This window comes from Lolium perenne, chromosome 1 (genome assembly GCF_019359855.2).
Source record: "Lolium perenne isolate Kyuss_39 chromosome 1, Kyuss_2.0, whole genome shotgun sequence".
Lineage (NCBI taxonomy): Eukaryota > Viridiplantae > Streptophyta > Magnoliopsida > Poales > Poaceae > Lolium > Lolium perenne.
The window spans coordinates 173,219,193-173,235,196 of NC_067244.2; the positions used below are offsets into that span (position 1 = coordinate 173,219,193).

At 43.9% G+C, this 16,004-nt stretch overlaps 2 protein-coding genes across 4 annotated transcripts; one reads left to right on the plus strand and one right to left on the minus strand.

Annotated features, from left to right (window-relative positions):
• Positions 1 to 2,537: 2,537 nt before the first annotated feature.
• On the plus strand, positions 2,538 to 12,538 carry LOC127312956 (uncharacterized). Of its 3 annotated transcripts, none has more exons than XM_051343509.2 (14): positions 2,540 to 2,803; positions 3,065 to 3,223; positions 3,391 to 3,476; positions 3,788 to 4,064; positions 4,510 to 4,853; positions 5,812 to 6,097; positions 6,671 to 6,753; positions 7,795 to 8,046; positions 9,377 to 9,452; positions 9,978 to 10,054; positions 10,122 to 10,171; positions 11,230 to 11,314; positions 11,870 to 11,988; positions 12,293 to 12,538. In XM_051343509.2, exons 2-14 carry the CDS (start codon positions 3,115 to 3,117, stop codon positions 12,333 to 12,335), a joined length of 1,887 nt encoding a protein of 628 aa, XP_051199469.1. In that variant the 5' UTR covers positions 2,540 to 2,803; positions 3,065 to 3,114; the 3' UTR covers positions 12,336 to 12,538. The 3 variants fall into 3 exon arrangements, with proteins under 3 accessions (XP_071675998.1, XP_051199469.1, XP_051199460.1); XM_051343500.2 differs by having other exon boundaries at positions 2,542 to 2,803; positions 11,890 to 11,988; XM_071819897.1 differs by lacking the exon at positions 12,293 to 12,538 and having other exon boundaries at positions 2,538 to 2,803; positions 11,230 to 11,358; positions 11,890 to 11,988.
• A 2-nt stretch (positions 12,539 to 12,540) lies between these two features.
• Positions 12,541 to 14,900, minus strand: LOC127312948 (L-type lectin-domain containing receptor kinase SIT2-like). The gene has a single exon (XM_051343487.1). It carries the CDS (start codon positions 14,790 to 14,792, stop codon positions 12,759 to 12,761), a length of 2,034 nt encoding a protein of 677 aa, XP_051199447.1. The 5' UTR covers positions 14,793 to 14,900; the 3' UTR covers positions 12,541 to 12,758.
• Positions 14,901 to 16,004: the final 1,104 nt, after the last annotated feature.

The window sequence follows — 16,004 nt, forward strand, 5'->3', positions numbered from 1 at the left end:
GCAACACTTTCAGAAGTCACGCCTTTCCCCTACTGGTCGATTAAACTTTGGTTTCTTACTGAGGGAAAACTTGCTACTGTGCTCATCATACCTTTCTCTTGGGGTTCCCCAACGGTGTGCAATCTGCGCTCATCAGAATACCATGTTGATTACACCCCAGTATTCGCTGATCTACCGACAATCCCTGCCTTGGACACAACTGACACGGAAACTGAAAGAGTGCTCGACAGAAGAATGGTGAAGAAGGGAAATGCGGAATCTCTCAAGTGCTGGTCAAATGGAATCAATTTTTAGATGATTCGGCAACCTGGGAAGACTGGGATGTGTGTTAGCTTCTCATTTTCCGACCGTTCTTGCTTGGGGACAAGCAAGTTCTGCTGGACGGGGTATTGTCACGCCGTCAGTCGTGCCATATACCTAGGTGAGCGCCATCAGTGAGCAAAGCTGGAATAAGGTGGCGATGTGTGGAGTGCGTGTGTTAAGTTAATTAGAGAGGTGTGTGGGGCCTGCGTGCAAGTGGAGTCTGTGGTGGTTACTAAAGAACTCGGTTGTACCAGAAACGACATGAATGAAATGAGAAAAAATGAATCTATCCTCCTCCACTCCTCTCGATTTCTTTCTTCTTTCTCAAGAATTCATCCGACCTGGAAATCTAGCAATCATACTAGAACCGGGTGGTACAAAATTCTTGTACTTTTCCCATCTCCGATGCCCCGCCATTGGAGACCCTTCATCAACAGTTCCTTCCTAAACAGAATACTACGCCAAGTGTACGAGGAGGATCTTGGCATCACAGCATGCCAGAAGTCACTTTTAGGGAAGTATCTGCCCTTCAACACTCGAGCACATAATGAAGAGGGTTCCGTGAGCAACCTCCATCACTAGAGAGCTAATATGGCTTGATTAAATAGAATGAGCTCATGGAAGCCAGGACCCCCTAGATATTTTGGTGCAGATAGCTAGTCCCAAGAGCGCCAATGCAGTTTTTTTTTGCCTTCTTCCACACCCCACCAAAAATCAGCGGTTGATATTCTCATTTGATCACATGTGGATACCGAGACTTTTTATAACAACGACAAGTCCAGAAGGACCAGAGTGAGCTACAAGACCTAGAAGAAAACAAGAATTACAAGATAGTCATGAAATTTTACAAGAAGAATCCCAAATAATAAAACAAGATTGCAATGTGGTCCTATTCTCCTCAAACCGCATCTTCCACGAGGAACCAAGCGCAGCCAGGCTGAGGACAAAACCACTGGCCTAGTACGCTCGCCACTACGCCACCAAAGATTGGAGGAAGACAAAGTAGACGCCCTGCTGAAGATGCCCTGCCTCTAGAATGGAGCCACGACCTAGAGGAAGAAGAAAGGTCGGCGTCGAATGATTGTTTCATCAACAGACGTCGACACTTTGCGAGGCCGCCCTTCGGTCAGAAGGTATCACGGCTGGGCGGAAATACTCAAGCCGGAAACCGCGGTTGATGATCTCCAGAGAAATTTGCTGCACCTGCACCCAATCTAGCGCAAGCGGCTCCAGACCAATGAGACTCCTCCAGACCTCGCCACAACCCAGCACCGCCCGCCAACGCTGAACAAGAGCTCTAAACCGGCATGACAGCAGTCGCCACGAAGGCAAAACCTAGACACCTAACCCTAGACCTAGTCCTAGGCTACAACTATGCAGGGATGGGACCCTCGCCAGTCTCAACGTAGGCCACCGCCGGAGAGTGGGATGGGCCGATCAGCCCAGATCTAGAAGAACGAGAGGAGGCGAAGGTAAAGGATCAGGGAATACTGACCCGATCATATGATACCAGGACTTGAAAACAGCTCATTACAAAAGGAGGTATAGCCTGCATAATGGCTTTGATGAAAACTTCTTTCCCCATGCGAGACAAAGGCCGATCAGAACAGCCACGAAGGTGCTTCCAGACCTTATCATGGAGGAAATTAAAAGTGGTTGTGAGTGCACTACCAACTTCAGTTGGAATCCCAAGATATGTATCATGCAGTACCTTTGGCTGCCCCCGAGCTGATTTTTAACACTCTGTTTGATACCAACATCACATTGAGCTTCTAAGAAAACAGACGACTTGTCTCTGTTAATCATCACAATAGAGCTGCAAAGTATGCTTTAACGCAGTGATACTCCGATCATCACTACGGGTGAAAAAGATAATATCGGCGGCAAATAATAAGTGGAAGATCGAGGGCCTGCCGCCCATTACAATACCTTGTAGTTGTCCCGACTCCTTCTTATCATGGAGAAAACAAGAGAAACCCTCCGACTGAATTAAGAACAACTAAGGGCTGATCGAATCTCCCTTTCTAACCCCACGGGTTGGGATCACGGGCTGTGTTAACTATCAGTAACCTTCACCGCATATCGCACCTCTGTGACACACCTCATGACAAACTTGATCCATGGAGTGGCAAAGCCCATCTTGCATAAACATCCATGTAAATAGCCTGGTACGCCGTGAGGCCCAACAAAGCAAGTTGGCCCGGCCCAAGATGAGCAACGCCATAGACTCGCCGTCGCCCGCGGCACCTTATCCCGTCGGCTTTTCACTTCCACAGCGGCAACGGCTCGCAGCTCGCTCTCCTGTTGCCCTCCCAACTCCGGCTCCAACTCCACGTCTCCACCGCCAGAGGCGGCTCCTCCTCCTGTCCTCCCGATCCCGGATAGCCGATCCACCGCCGGGAGAAGCTACTCGGGTCCTCCTCGTCGTCGTGGTGCGCCGGCATCGCCATCGGCATCCGCTTCGCCGTCGGCGCCAGGCCGCCAGCGGCACGAAAGCGAGGTAAATCCTCGCTCTCTCTCTCTCTCTCCCTCACACTCAAATCCGATGCTCGGATCGAGTAGTAGCATCTACCAAACCTAGCGCTAGCTGCTGTACCTGTGATGCAGCATGTACGCGCATGGCTAGCCCTACAATTTTGTAGCGCTGCAACCGAACGATGCGCCCTTCCACGATTCGGCTGCACGCGCGGCGCCTGTGGATGTCCTCGATCGCGCTAATACTTACATTTCGTTCTTCGTTGATTTATGGTTCGAATTTCAGTATCGGCGCACCAGGTGCGCGGTTAAGATTTCAGAAGGAAGGCGGGCGCCATGCAGGTTTGGGGTGCTCAGTTGACCTCACCAACATCTCTTCGGCGAGAACCATGGCCGCTATTCGGTGGGTGCTCCGAGTCTACACGAGATAGCTGTTGCTTCTTGGGTGAGGCCGCGATGTTCCATCATATATTGCGTTATCTCTTACTACTATTATTATGTGTGTGATTACCCTCAACAACTTCTCATGGATTTTTGGCATTTTGGGGGAGCATACCTTAAGTTGCTCCAGTTTTCTGCCAATTGTCTTGAAACTTAAGTTTCTTATTATAGGGAGTCAGAAACCATTATGTAAAGCACAGTGCTCTCAGGTGTCACATTCTAGCTCTACAAGAGATGCAGCTCATCTTCAGAAGGAGGTACGCCAGGAATGCACTGGATGCTAAATATATGCTAATGTTGAATATCAACCATTGTAGTGTTTTATTTTTATTTCACACGCGTCTGTATTTCTTATGTCTCATGTCCTGTTGAATGATAAGGATGACTGAACCTTTTAGAACCCAGTGAGAAACACAAACATTGTTTCTTTTCTATGGCGTAGTCATGCAGTCCCTCTCAAACAGGATTTATTTTCTGAATTTTCTCATAAATATAGGCCATAAGATGTTAACCCACTTCCTGATAGCATGACCCGTTAATATTTTTTTATTTTACATATTTTTTTCAGGACAAGAATTCTTGCGTTGATAGGCCAACATCCTATCTGCACGTGCAAACTCTTAGGAATTTCCCAGTTGAAAAGCTTTTTGGAGAGGTGGTCGTGGTGCGACTTGATTCTGTAATACTACTGGACCCTCTAGGCTCATGCAATTTGTCACTCAAAAGGACACTATCAACTATCAAATACTTGTACAAAGCAGGAGCCAAAGTGCTTCTACTTACCAGTTGGGATCCAGTGCTCCAATCTGTCATGCCAGTGCTAAATTCAACTGAATCTCTTGCAGGTTAATTGACATCCATGTGCCGATATGCTTATCCAAGTCTTTACAATGATAAGTTGTTAAAATATTGTTGTATTTTTAGATCGATTTTGTTCTTCTTTACGACTTTACAGCAGAATGATTCTATCACCAATAAGCCTGAGATTACATACTTCCGAAAAGGATTACATGTTTGTGCAACACAGCCCTGTAAATGTTTTTTATTATATGCAAACCAAAATGATCTGTGTATCTGGATAAACCGAGTTAGAATGCTATTGAGCTCCATTGCACTAAATGTCTGGACAACAACATTTCCTGCTTGTGCCTTTTTCTATACTGTTGATTTTAATATACTGGTTTAGTTCTCTAATGTATTCTGAATCACATGTTAAAAACAATGCCAACTTATTCACATTTTATTCATTCTTGATAATGGAAATAATGAGTCATAAATGCTGATCATCAGACTACCTGTCACCGCTTCTTCAAGCAAAGGTCATCCCAGTGAATGGTGTCCCTTGTTTAACGTCATTTAAGAAGGAAGAGTGGGTGCAGAATGATATTATCTTGTTTGAAAATCTTTTGAACTTCAGGGGAGAAAATGCAAACTGCATCAATTTTTCTCAGAAGCTAGCTTCAGGTGCTGCAGTTTTTGTGAACGATTCTTTCTCAATGTCTCATAAGATTCGTGCATCAACTGTTGGCATCACTCGCTTCTGCTACGCATCTCTTGCCGGTTTTCAGTTTGAGGAGGAGCTTATGCAATTGCTAAAGATGACAGACACCAAAAGGCGCCCATACATTGCAATAGTAATAATTGGTCCTTGTTTTATTTTCCGTTCATAGTATATACAGTTGTCATAAACTATTTACAAGGTTAAGGCAATACCACCTAAAAGACAACTTTCTTTAATTCCTATCTACTAGCTTTGGTTTTAACACCTCAATCTGTTCAGTTTCAATGTCCTTTGTTTTTGTTTCCAAGTAAAATTGTTCTTTACTTTCGGCACAATCGGAAAAAGGAGACATCGTATGATGAAAATATGTTGATTTTACAGAACGAAACAAATTTGATTTGTGTTCAAGAAAAATAAAATGTGTTTATTCGATCCGTCTGATCACCGACGTTGAAAAGCTAAGCTATTGTTGTTTTGACGCCATGACTTGTTAAATACACACACCGAAACCAACCACATGCTCTTTTTCTTATTCTTCATTATCATCAGAACGAGGACTTAGATTTTTTTTTGGCAGCATCCATGTCTAAGCATAGGATTTAGTTTTTTCTGTACAATATCAGATGATTAGAGCTGCACTTCTTGTCTTGTGTTATACTGATTAACTTCTTGTCTTGTGTTATACTGATTAATGGAGCAAAAATACTTGGTGCTATTTCAAAGTCTGGATGGTAGTATTGTACACACAGATAGTTTTTTAATTTTTTTCTCAAGTTCATTAGAAATACTAATGCTTGGAGATATAGTGCATCCTCAATGTATTGTCCTTTTATGTTTATGGTAGATAACATGAAATTTTAGTGGTTGTCCTGATGAAGTCTCTTCAAGGTGTTAGTTGAAAATATTACACTCATGATGTTTAATGATTAATCACAAATGACAATTCTGCACCAAAATGATCCTTGATCCTAGCAAGTCTTTTCTGTAAACTATCTGCAAGCAGGATAAACACTTTGTATTAGGACATATTTTGTGAGGTTTTTTTTATGTTGTTTAACCATATGGATTGTTGATATTGTTGGTTATTGCAGATTGGAGGCAGCAACTTCTTGAGAAAGGCAGCAGCGCTGCATCTGTTAGCCTCTTATTGTGATGGGTTGTTCCTTGTTGGCAAATTATCATTTCAAATAATGAATGGCCTTGGAATTCCAGTGCCCTCTTGTTTGCTGGAAAGAAATGCAACCAAGGAAGTGCTACAACTTATCCAAATAGCTCATAATAGGAATATTCCTATTTATTACCCAACAGACCTCTGGTGTTTGAACAGCAATAACAATGAAACACTAGAAATATTTGACTCAGCTGAACTATTGTCTGGTGAGTTTGACCAGGCGTTAGTTATTTATATTTGTTTATGTGGTTCCAATACTCATCTCTTCTTTCTTGGTAACGCTTGTACTATTCGTTCTTTTGATTAACATCCTGTTTAGGATACAACTCTCATTTATTTTCTTAATTTACATGTCAAAGTATAAGTTTTTGCAAATATATACACGAATGGATGAGATGATAAATAATCAAAGTGACTAAACATGAATGAAAGGGCTACTTATCCATCCTTGTCGCCAAAGTTCCTACTGCTTGCTGCATAGCTGCTGCCAACAGAACCATGCCCGTAACATTAGTTTGCCACCATTGAAAAATAGAATGCTTGTTGCTGCTACCAGCTGCTGAAATTACCTGCATCTACGAAACAGTTCACCTGATTTGGTGATAATACATGCTTATTAGTCCATTGACGTCTATTGTTGATTATGTATTTTTTGGTATTCTAGTTGCTCTATACCTATATATTCCTCAAAATTGCTTGAAGGGGTGATTTCGGTCAGTTAAGCGCTAGTAGGTACTTTATACAATAATGAAGCTTTCTGATGTCCATGTATCTTCCAGGATTAAGTGCTTTGGGCTGGACACCAGTTGATATAGGGCCATCAACACTGGAGACAATTTCTTCATTAATGCCATCATACAAGGTACGAAATGCTATTGCTACCAATGTGTTGAGGTTTTATGTAGTGCATAAAAATAACATTAACTGAAATTTTTAAAACATCTCACATTTTTTCATGTTTCTGTTATTAACTATTTACTGTACTGTTTTAGCTGGGAAAAAATTCTAACAAAAAAAATCCCACCTGCCATTCTTCCCCACCACACCCCCCTGCCGCCAACCCAAGAATATGCAGAAGTGTTGTGCATGTTGCATTGTAGGAAGAACAACCAGTTTAAGGCACATTGGCTTGAAGGCCATCAGAGGACGCAGACCTTTAACTGGCTAGGGCTCGGGAGTCCATCCTTCTCCAGCGCCTCACACGCTGGGATCTGGCGGCGGGCAGCGAGCGTCTCATTTTATGCGGATGGCATTGTCATCTTCTGCCATCTGGACAGGACAGAGTTGCTCGTGTGGCTCACTCGCATTCTTCGGCCAGCACGGGGTTGTACACCAACTTTGCCAAGGATCTGCATGCCCTGGGCTGAACTGCATTAAAGATCTGTTCTCTGTAGCCACATCCCACATCCACCTCAACCCCTGCAGGTTCTAGCCGAGTGAGGTTGTGAATTCCAAGTTTTCTGTGTTGAATTATTTGTCAGACCTTGGGTCAGCTGACACTTCTGTGCCTGCCATTAGCATTGTCGTGAAATTTCCGCCGCACCCTGCTGACAAGCACAAACAGCAGGTCATCGGGGTTGCCATTAGCACTATCTTGACAAAAACCGAACTGCAAAATATGCTCCAAAATATGTCCCACAGCTCCATAAATTACTTTGGAAATCTGAGGCTTCATAAGAATGAAGCATTGCTGACAGCAATACACCCTGAGCAACTTGAAAGCTTATGATCGATATGTGATGATTTATGTGCTCAAGTTTACTTGGTGTAGTATTAAATATGAGTATATGGCATTTATTGGAGTTCCTTTGTTTCTGTTACCAACTTACATGCTAAATCTTAGGAGAATCCTTTTACCCTGTCAAGTTCTAAAATTCTTTATATATATATATATTTCACACAGAAGATCCTATGGATCGGTCCTACAAGCTATGACGCAACAAAAGAAGTTTCTGTTGGGGCAATACAGCTGGGTCAGATACTGGACAAAGCAAGTCATAATAGCTGTGATGTTATTTTAGTAGGAAGTGCAGCATGCAAGGCAGTAAAAGGGATATCAGACTCCTCATCACAATACACAACCTTTGAAAATGGATCTATTGTATGGGAATTTCTCAAAGGAAGAATATTGCCTGGTGTTGCAGCATTGGACAAAGTACGCCGTGCTCTAGTACTATTTCTGTTACTCAGTCTGTGAGTGCACTGAAAACGTTATCAATTTTTTTATATATATAAAAGCTGATACTTGAAGGGCGGGCCTGGTGCAGCGGTAGAGCCTCACCGCCTGTGACCGAGAGGTCCCAGGTTCGAGTCGCGGTCTCCTCACATTGCACTTCGTGAGGGTAAGGCTTGCCACTAACACCTTCCCCAGACCCCGCACAGTGCGGGAGCTCTCAGCACTGGGTACATCCTTTTTTTTTTTTTATAAAAGCTGATACTTCTCAGCGTATGTGTGTGCCTATACAATCAATGCATTATGCATGACATAAATCTTATCTCAAGTTCTCAACATTTTCAAGAGCCTGATATCCTGATTCACCTAGCATGCCAACAGATATGTGCATACCTGTACAATTAAAGTCTCATTTTCGAGTGATCCTACTATGGATTTAACAATGTAAATATAAAAGTTTCTTGAATTTACATGTACAAATCGAGGAAGTTCTCTGTCTCTAAATTATTTTAAGAGCACATTCCAATATTTGACATGGTCATTTTTCTGTTTGTTATAATGCTAAGAACTGGTCATATAATCTTCTAGATCACTTTACTCTTTAATGCAGTACTTTCATTTGAAATTCCAGAGTATATAGTTCCACAGCTCACAAGCAATACTAAATTAACAGAAAGGGATTGAGCAAAACAAAACTTGAACATATACAGTTGTGTAAGAGATGATGATATCCATAACAATTATTAAATATGGATCCATGGGAAAATAGTTAAATTGAGTTTTCCGTACTCCCTCCGTTCCTAAAAAAGCTTCTCAACTTTGTCTAGATACAGATGTATATAGACACATTTTAGTTATAGATACATCCGTATCTAGAAAAGGTTGTGAAGGTTTTTTTAGGACGGAGGGAGTACAAAAATTAATAACAAAATTTAGTTTTCCGATTGATGATTTGTGGCTACATGCTTATTGAGTCCTAGCACCAACTAGCTCATTGTTGCATTAATTTTCGCAAATGTATTCATAAATTATATTTGGTAGCAGAAGCAATCATTGCCCTGTGATGGATTCCATTCCTATATGGGTCAGATGTCTAAGAGGCATTCTCTTTTACAGTACTATTATATTTCTATTGCATTTGACGGCATATTGACATGTGCATGCAATTTTCTATCATTTTTCTTACCAAATAATTCAGTGAAATGAAGGTCCCCTTTTTTTAACTACCACAGATGCAATATTATTTCGAACTGGAAAACTGTAAAGTTTGATTTACTAGTTATCTTGAAAACAAGAACCTTCTCTTTTGCAGAGTTACCCCTATAAGATCTCATGGGATGATGTCTTCTCTGACCCTGAACAACCATTGTTTGTTGATATAGGAAGTGGTAGGCCTCCCTTCCAGAACATTCAATCTCAGATCATAGTATGTTGCATGATGAACACAGATGGAGACGCACGATCCTGTTTCTGTAATTGTGGTTTGCCGCACTAGTTTCAGTTAATGGTGCTAGCTGCTAACATCAAAACAGCTTTGTGATAGAAAACCATGAATGTGGCTGCTCTTACTGGTTCTAGCGTTGAAGTACGAATTAGTAATACACATCACACATGTCTTTATTGCTCTTTTCAGTCTTTCTAGTACCTGTAGCCTGTAGGGCTTCTATCTTTTCTCAGAAGACTTGAATCTCTGTTCCTGTTCTGTAATGGTAAAACAAAACTAGTTCATTCCGTTTAACTGTGACTGGCTAGTGTTCCCTTCATCAAAGTGCATGTTTGCATATGTATGCTACCGTAAATTACAAGAATATATAACATTTCGTAGCTTCATAGTTTATCTATTCTATCGATTTCTGAGGCCTTGCATTTCTCGTTCTTACACCCTTCTCAAGTAAGTATATTTCTTAGTGCAGGAAATGGTTTGTTTCTATTCCAAATGGCTAGAAACTGGGAAGGTTCAAATTTTCTTGGGCTTGAGATGAATGAAAAGGTAAATAATTGCATGTAGCCTGTATTGACTTGAGTGCTTCAACCTTTGTGTAACCATTTTTCTGTAGCTTGTTATAAGGTGCCTTCAAGAAGTAGCATCAGCTGGGAAAAGAAATTTGTAAGCATCTTATGCATCTACTTTCATTAGCAGAACTATTGCTCCTTCTTTTCCTTTTCCTAACCCTTTATCTGTTCATGGCTGTGCTCTCAGTTTCAACAACTAGTTTGCTCAGAAAATTATTCAGACAAAGAACAACCTAATCTTGTTTCGGTGACCCTGTCCACCTCGAGGACTTGAAGCATACCTTTTCAAATGTGGTTACTGCATAACTAGTCTGACTGAACTTGTCAACGCTTATAGATTGGGCATAAACTTATGTAGGATGTTCATGGCAGCGGTCTCAGTTCCAACAACTAGTTTGCTCGAAAATTATTCAGACAAAAGAACAAACTAACCTTATTTCGGTGACCCTGTCCACCTTGACTTGAACCATCCTGTTTCAAATGTGGTTACTGGATAACTAGTTTGACCGAACTTGTCAAAGCATGTACATTGGACTAAAACTTGTCAACTATGTAAGATGTTGGGTTTCTTTTTGTCATACTCTCATAATTTCATTAGGAACCAGACCAGCATCTATTCTCTGGCAATGAATGACCCATTGGATCTTTTCACTTGCGAAGATGCCAACACAATCGCGCACAAGTAGCAAAGATATATGTATTTGTGTGGAACGAGAAACAAACATACATTTGCTTTATTGATGTCTCGAAAAGATCCAGATTCTACAGTAGAGGGTGGATTACATAATACCAAGTGAAAAATGTTGTGAGGACTACATGTTGCATTTTAGGCAAATGTTGCTGTATTTTACTACTTCGTCCGATCCAAATTAATTGACTCCACTTTATCTAGATGCGGATGTATCTAGTCAACAATATCTAGACAAAGTAGAGTCAGTTAATTTGTATCGGAGGGAGTATTCAAATTTAAATGACATAGTTGCAAATTGCTTGTCATGTTGTAGTCCTTCGACGTAAAATGCACCCAATATCTGTTTGAACTTATTCCAACAATTGTACGAATTTGTTGTTCTTTGTATAGCTCTTTTTTCTTTTCTTTTTTGTGTCTCCTTCTATTTCATTGTCGCTGATGCCATCGGTTCTTTTCGGCAGATATTTTCTATCAACAAATGCAACTTCCACATTTCGCTCCATTATTTCAAGTTATCCTGGACAGTTGGCTCTCATCACAATACAGGTACACTTAACTCTTTGGTACTAAGGTATCTCTTCACAGTACAGGTATACTAAATTTTTTAGTACCACTACCTGTTTTTTCTGTGTGTATGCTCAATGGATGCTACACTATCTTGTGGATAACCGAGAAATGCATAGGAGCTCTCGGGTGCCCCCATACTTGGAAAAATAAGAAAAACAATTCAAAAAAGGTTTAAAAAATTGAAAATTTTGAAATCAAAGATGATCAGGTATTGTACTTGTATAAAAATATTTCCCTAGGGAATCACTTTCATTGTATCCTGGGTATAAAAAAAAAACTCGAAACGCCCCATGACTAGGTACTATTCACTTTATATTCGTCATAATTTTATTTTATTTTGCCCTGAAGACCATGGAATCATTTCTTTTCCAAATATTGTTTTAAAAGTACAAACTTGATCATCCTTGGTTTCCAGGAAGGTTCAATTTTTTTTTGGCTTTTTTAAAGTACTACAATTTTTGGGGTGGATGGGGGGTGTGTAGCACTCGAGAGCTAAAAGTCTGCGTTAGTGGATAACCTGACTATCTTTTACAGTTACTGTCTTTTCTTTGCAGTGCCCAAATCCCGACTTCAACAAAGAGCAAAATAGGTGGAAAATGGTACGAAGAATGCTCGTCGAAGCTGTTGCCGATCTTCTTCAGATCAATGGGAAGGTAGACTGTGGTCCTCACTTTTCCATTTAAATTGTTTGAACATGGTTTACACATCCTGCCGAAGCATGGAAGCAGGATAGTAACAAATGTAGTTCTTGCGAAATGGAAGCTTAGAAGATAGTATGATGACCAGCCCAGCCTATAGGTTAATTAGACCCTCAACGATATCTTGCATGCTCACATGTTTGTGTAATTACAGCATCAAGCTCAGTCAAGTGGAGAATATTTCTTTGCAGCTTAGTAAACTATAGATCTTCACTTGCTGATGTAGAACTAAACCATAAATCTGCACTTGCTGATGCAGATTTACTTACAGTCTGACGTGGAGTCCGTCCTGCTCGAAATGAAAGAGCAGTTCATCTCACATGGCAAGGGCCTGCTTGTGGTGGACGGGGATGACGATGGCAATGACCAGATAGAGAATCCGTTTGGCGTAATGTCGGACTGGGAGCGTCATGTCCTGGCTCGCGGAGCTCCGATGTACAGAACGATGCTACGCAAAGTGTGAAAGCTTCACATTCTGAGAGTGAAGGCATGATTCTCTTAGTCCTCTATTCCAAGAAACTCGTACTTTCTCAAAATTGTACTAATGATCTTTACATGTCCAAATTGTCCATTCAGTAAAAAAAAAAAAAGACTGGAAGATAAAAGGCAAATCAATTGTCTGCTGATGTCTTATGTCTCCCAATTGTCACCAATTAAATAACCACCTTCTCCCAATCAGCAGCAGCATGCTCTAAAATGGCAGGCTTTGGAATACCTTGCCCAGGTCATCGGCCGGTTGAGAAGCCAATGTCACTGTCAGACATGGTGGCGATGCTCGACGTCGACCTCCAGACAGCACGCGTGCCAAGAACGCCCTGGTGTGTCTCCATGGACGCGAGCATGTTGATCGTCACGTAGGTCGGGGGAAGCTCTGGCAACGGCACGCTGCTGTTGAGGTACTGCATGACCTGTCTCATGCTTGGGCGCGCCACTGGCGACGGATGCAGGCATGTCAGCCCCAGTCGGAGCACCAGATCCGCCTCGGCGGCGTTGTACCCCGCGCGGAGCTTGGCGTCCACGGCGCCCGTGATGGCACCATTCCGCCAGTGCCCCAGCACCCAGTCCGCCAGCACGAATCGTTCGTGGACGTCCTCCGACTCCTCGATGGGCCTCCGACCGCATGTGACCTCCAGGAGGAACGCGCCGAAGGCGAACACGTCGGAGAGGGTGGTCGCCCTGCCGGTGCGCACCAGCTCCGGCGCGAGGTACCCCATGGTGCCGACCACATGCGTGGTCTTGGCAGGCGCTCCATGGTCGTACAGTTTCGCGAGGCCGAAGTCGCCTAGCCGACCGTTCATCTCGCCGTCGACGAGCACATTGCTGGCCTTGATGTCCCGGTGGATGACGACCTGCTCCCAGTCCTCGTGGAGATAGAGCAAGCCGGACGCGACGCCTTTGATGATCCGGAGCCTCTGAGCCCAGTCGAGAGCGGTCTCCTCGCCATGGCCGTGCAAGTACTTGTCCAGGCTGCCGTTTGGCATGTAATCGTATACCAGCAATAGCTCCCCTTTGCGCCGGCAATAGCCGAGCAGCTGGACGAGGTTACGGTGACGGAGGCGCCCGATGCTGACGACCTCGGCGATGAACTCCTTTATCCCCTGTCTCGACTCGTGCGACACCCTCTTCACGGCGACCTCGGACCGGGACCCTGGGAGTACGCCCATGTACACGCTCCCGAACCCTCCGGCGCCGAGCAGCCGCTTGTCCTTGAACCCGGCGGTAGCGTCGTACAGTTCCTTGAACGCGAACCGATGGGGCCCGAATTCCACCTCCCAATCTTCACGCAGCTCAGCGTACCTGAGACGGCGGCGGAGGAGCAGGAGGCCGACGCCGACCGCCGCGAGGACGGTGGCCGTGGTGATGATGGGCAGCACGATGGCGAGCGCTTTGGACCGAGGCTTGGCGCCAATGCGGGGCAGCTTCGGCAGCTTGGCGTCGTCGAGCGCTGGAGCGGCGCCGCCCTCTAGGCTGAAGCTCCAGCCTAGCACATAGTTCTTGCACAGCACGATGCTGGACCCCGACGAGAAGCCGACGTACGCTGTGTCGGCGATGATCGTCGAGAGGTTGATCCTCGTGGACAGGAGCGGCCTCTTGGGCCGGGGCGACCGCGCCGGAGCCATGGCCACCGTAATCTCCGTCGTCGCGGCGTCGTAGTCTACCCATACCTGCATCGGGTCCCGGCTCCCCAGGTCCAGGTTCTGGAATGCGCCGGTGGCGTCGTCGTAGTAGCCCGCCGTGGCGGCCGCCGAGGAGTTAAGGCTGTTGACATCGATGCCGACGTGGTTGCCGTCCATGTCCTCGAACTCCGTGTTGCGCACGGTGTCCAGCTCGACGGCGAAGACGTGGTTCCGTGGGTCGCCGTTGTCGCTGGCGTTGAACATCCCTAGGTACTGCGCCGCAGTTGCAGTAGACAGGTCCCTGGTGGTCGGCGCGACCAGGAACGCCAAGCCGCTCGTGCTCAGGCCGATCAGCTCCGACACGATGGCGAAGACGAAGGTAGTCGAGAACGAGGACATCACGGGCGCGCCACCACCCAACGTCGACGATGGACGGTGGAACCTGACCGGATCCGGGTGGAAGGCGTGGGCTATGTTCAAGTTGGTGTCGTTGGTGAGCAGCAGAAGCCCATCCGGCGTGACGCTGGCTGTACCGCCGAGCGCCAGCCCCGCGGCGGCGAAGCCCTCGTAGGCGAACTCCACACCGCCCTCGACGACCACTGCCACAAGCAGTTGGGCGAGTAGCAGCTCCTTGGGAAGCATGGCCGCCCTCGCGCGCGGCTGCCTCAAACTTTGACCTCTATCGCAAGCCACAAGCTCAGGAAGTCAGAAGCAACACATGGATTAGGTGTAGTACTTGACAGATACTACTACTACACAAAGTTGAACAAAATTTAGTTTAGCATGAGCTTACTTTTAACTAGGAAGCTATGATTAAGAAACTGGTATAATACCTAGCTAGCGCGGAAAAATGGTCACAAGACTTGCCATGGCGGCTTGGCTGACAGGCATGACTGCGATGTGACGCTGATACGCCTGTTGAGACTAATTTCCTCCACAAATGTCCTCCTCAATTTCGGACCGGAAATAATCAACGGGACTGAGCAACATGGTCCCGGTGCAATATTTTAGCAGATTTTTTTTATTTGACAATCGGCTGAAATGAGAGAAGTCGCAGTCTACGGATCTGTTTGCAGCTTTTTGAGCTGGATGTGAAAAACGGTGTGAAACAGTTATTGAAGCAGAGATTTAATATCTGGTAGAAGCACTTTTTATGGTTTCTGTTAGTTTTAGGGGTGAAATGTCTGGAACACCCCTGCGTGAAGGTATTGTATAAATGCTAATTCAAAAAAGTACCAGCATAGGAATGTTCAAAAAAGCCCTATGTCCCTGGCGTTGAACATCCCTAGCATTTTCAAGATTGTTAGCAAAACGGGAGAAAATTGTATTGGGAAGTGCAAATCAACATCTCTCTTCTCTTTAATTCTTTCACCTCCAATAAGCTAAGTGCATGTAGAAAATTAAGATAACAAGTGCTGAATATTATTGAGTATTTCCGTGCGATGAGAAAGAAATATTTTTTGCAACTTTAAAATGCATTGCGAAGATAGACGTACATTTTTTTATGAACAAAGTTTAAGGCTAAATGTTCACTTATTTGTACTCCCTCTGTCCTCAAATAAGTGGTCACTTATTTGAGGACAGAGGGAGACAGAGGGAGTACTCCCTCTGTCCTCAAATAAGTGAACTGATTATATTAATTATCTCTAATATGGATGTATCTAGACATGTTTTAGTACTATAGCTATTCATATTAGTGACAAGTAATATAAATTGGAAGGAGTAGCTATTTCTAACTGTTTTATTACATAATTACCATATTTAATAACGGAATAACCTTCCATTTAATTTTTTTTTGTTGCAATAATTTTAAACACACTTTTCTAGGAATAGTGTTGAAGTGTTTGGTCAGAA

Coding starts and splice junctions, on each gene's coding strand:
- LOC127312956 (XM_051343500.2), top strand. CDS start 3,115: ATGCAGGTTTGGGGTGCTCAGTTGACCTCACCAACATCTCTTCGGCGA. Junction 10,055..10,121: donor GGCTTGAGATGAATGAAAAG/GTAAATAATTGC, acceptor ATTTTTCTGTAG/CTTGTTATAAGGTGCCTTCA. Junction 10,172..11,229: donor TCAGCTGGGAAAAGAAATTT/GTAAGCATCTTA, acceptor TCTTTTCGGCAG/ATATTTTCTATCAACAAATG.
- LOC127312948 (XM_051343487.1), bottom strand. CDS start 14,792: ATGCTTCCCAAGGAGCTGCTACTCGCCCAACTGCTTGTGGCAGTGGTC.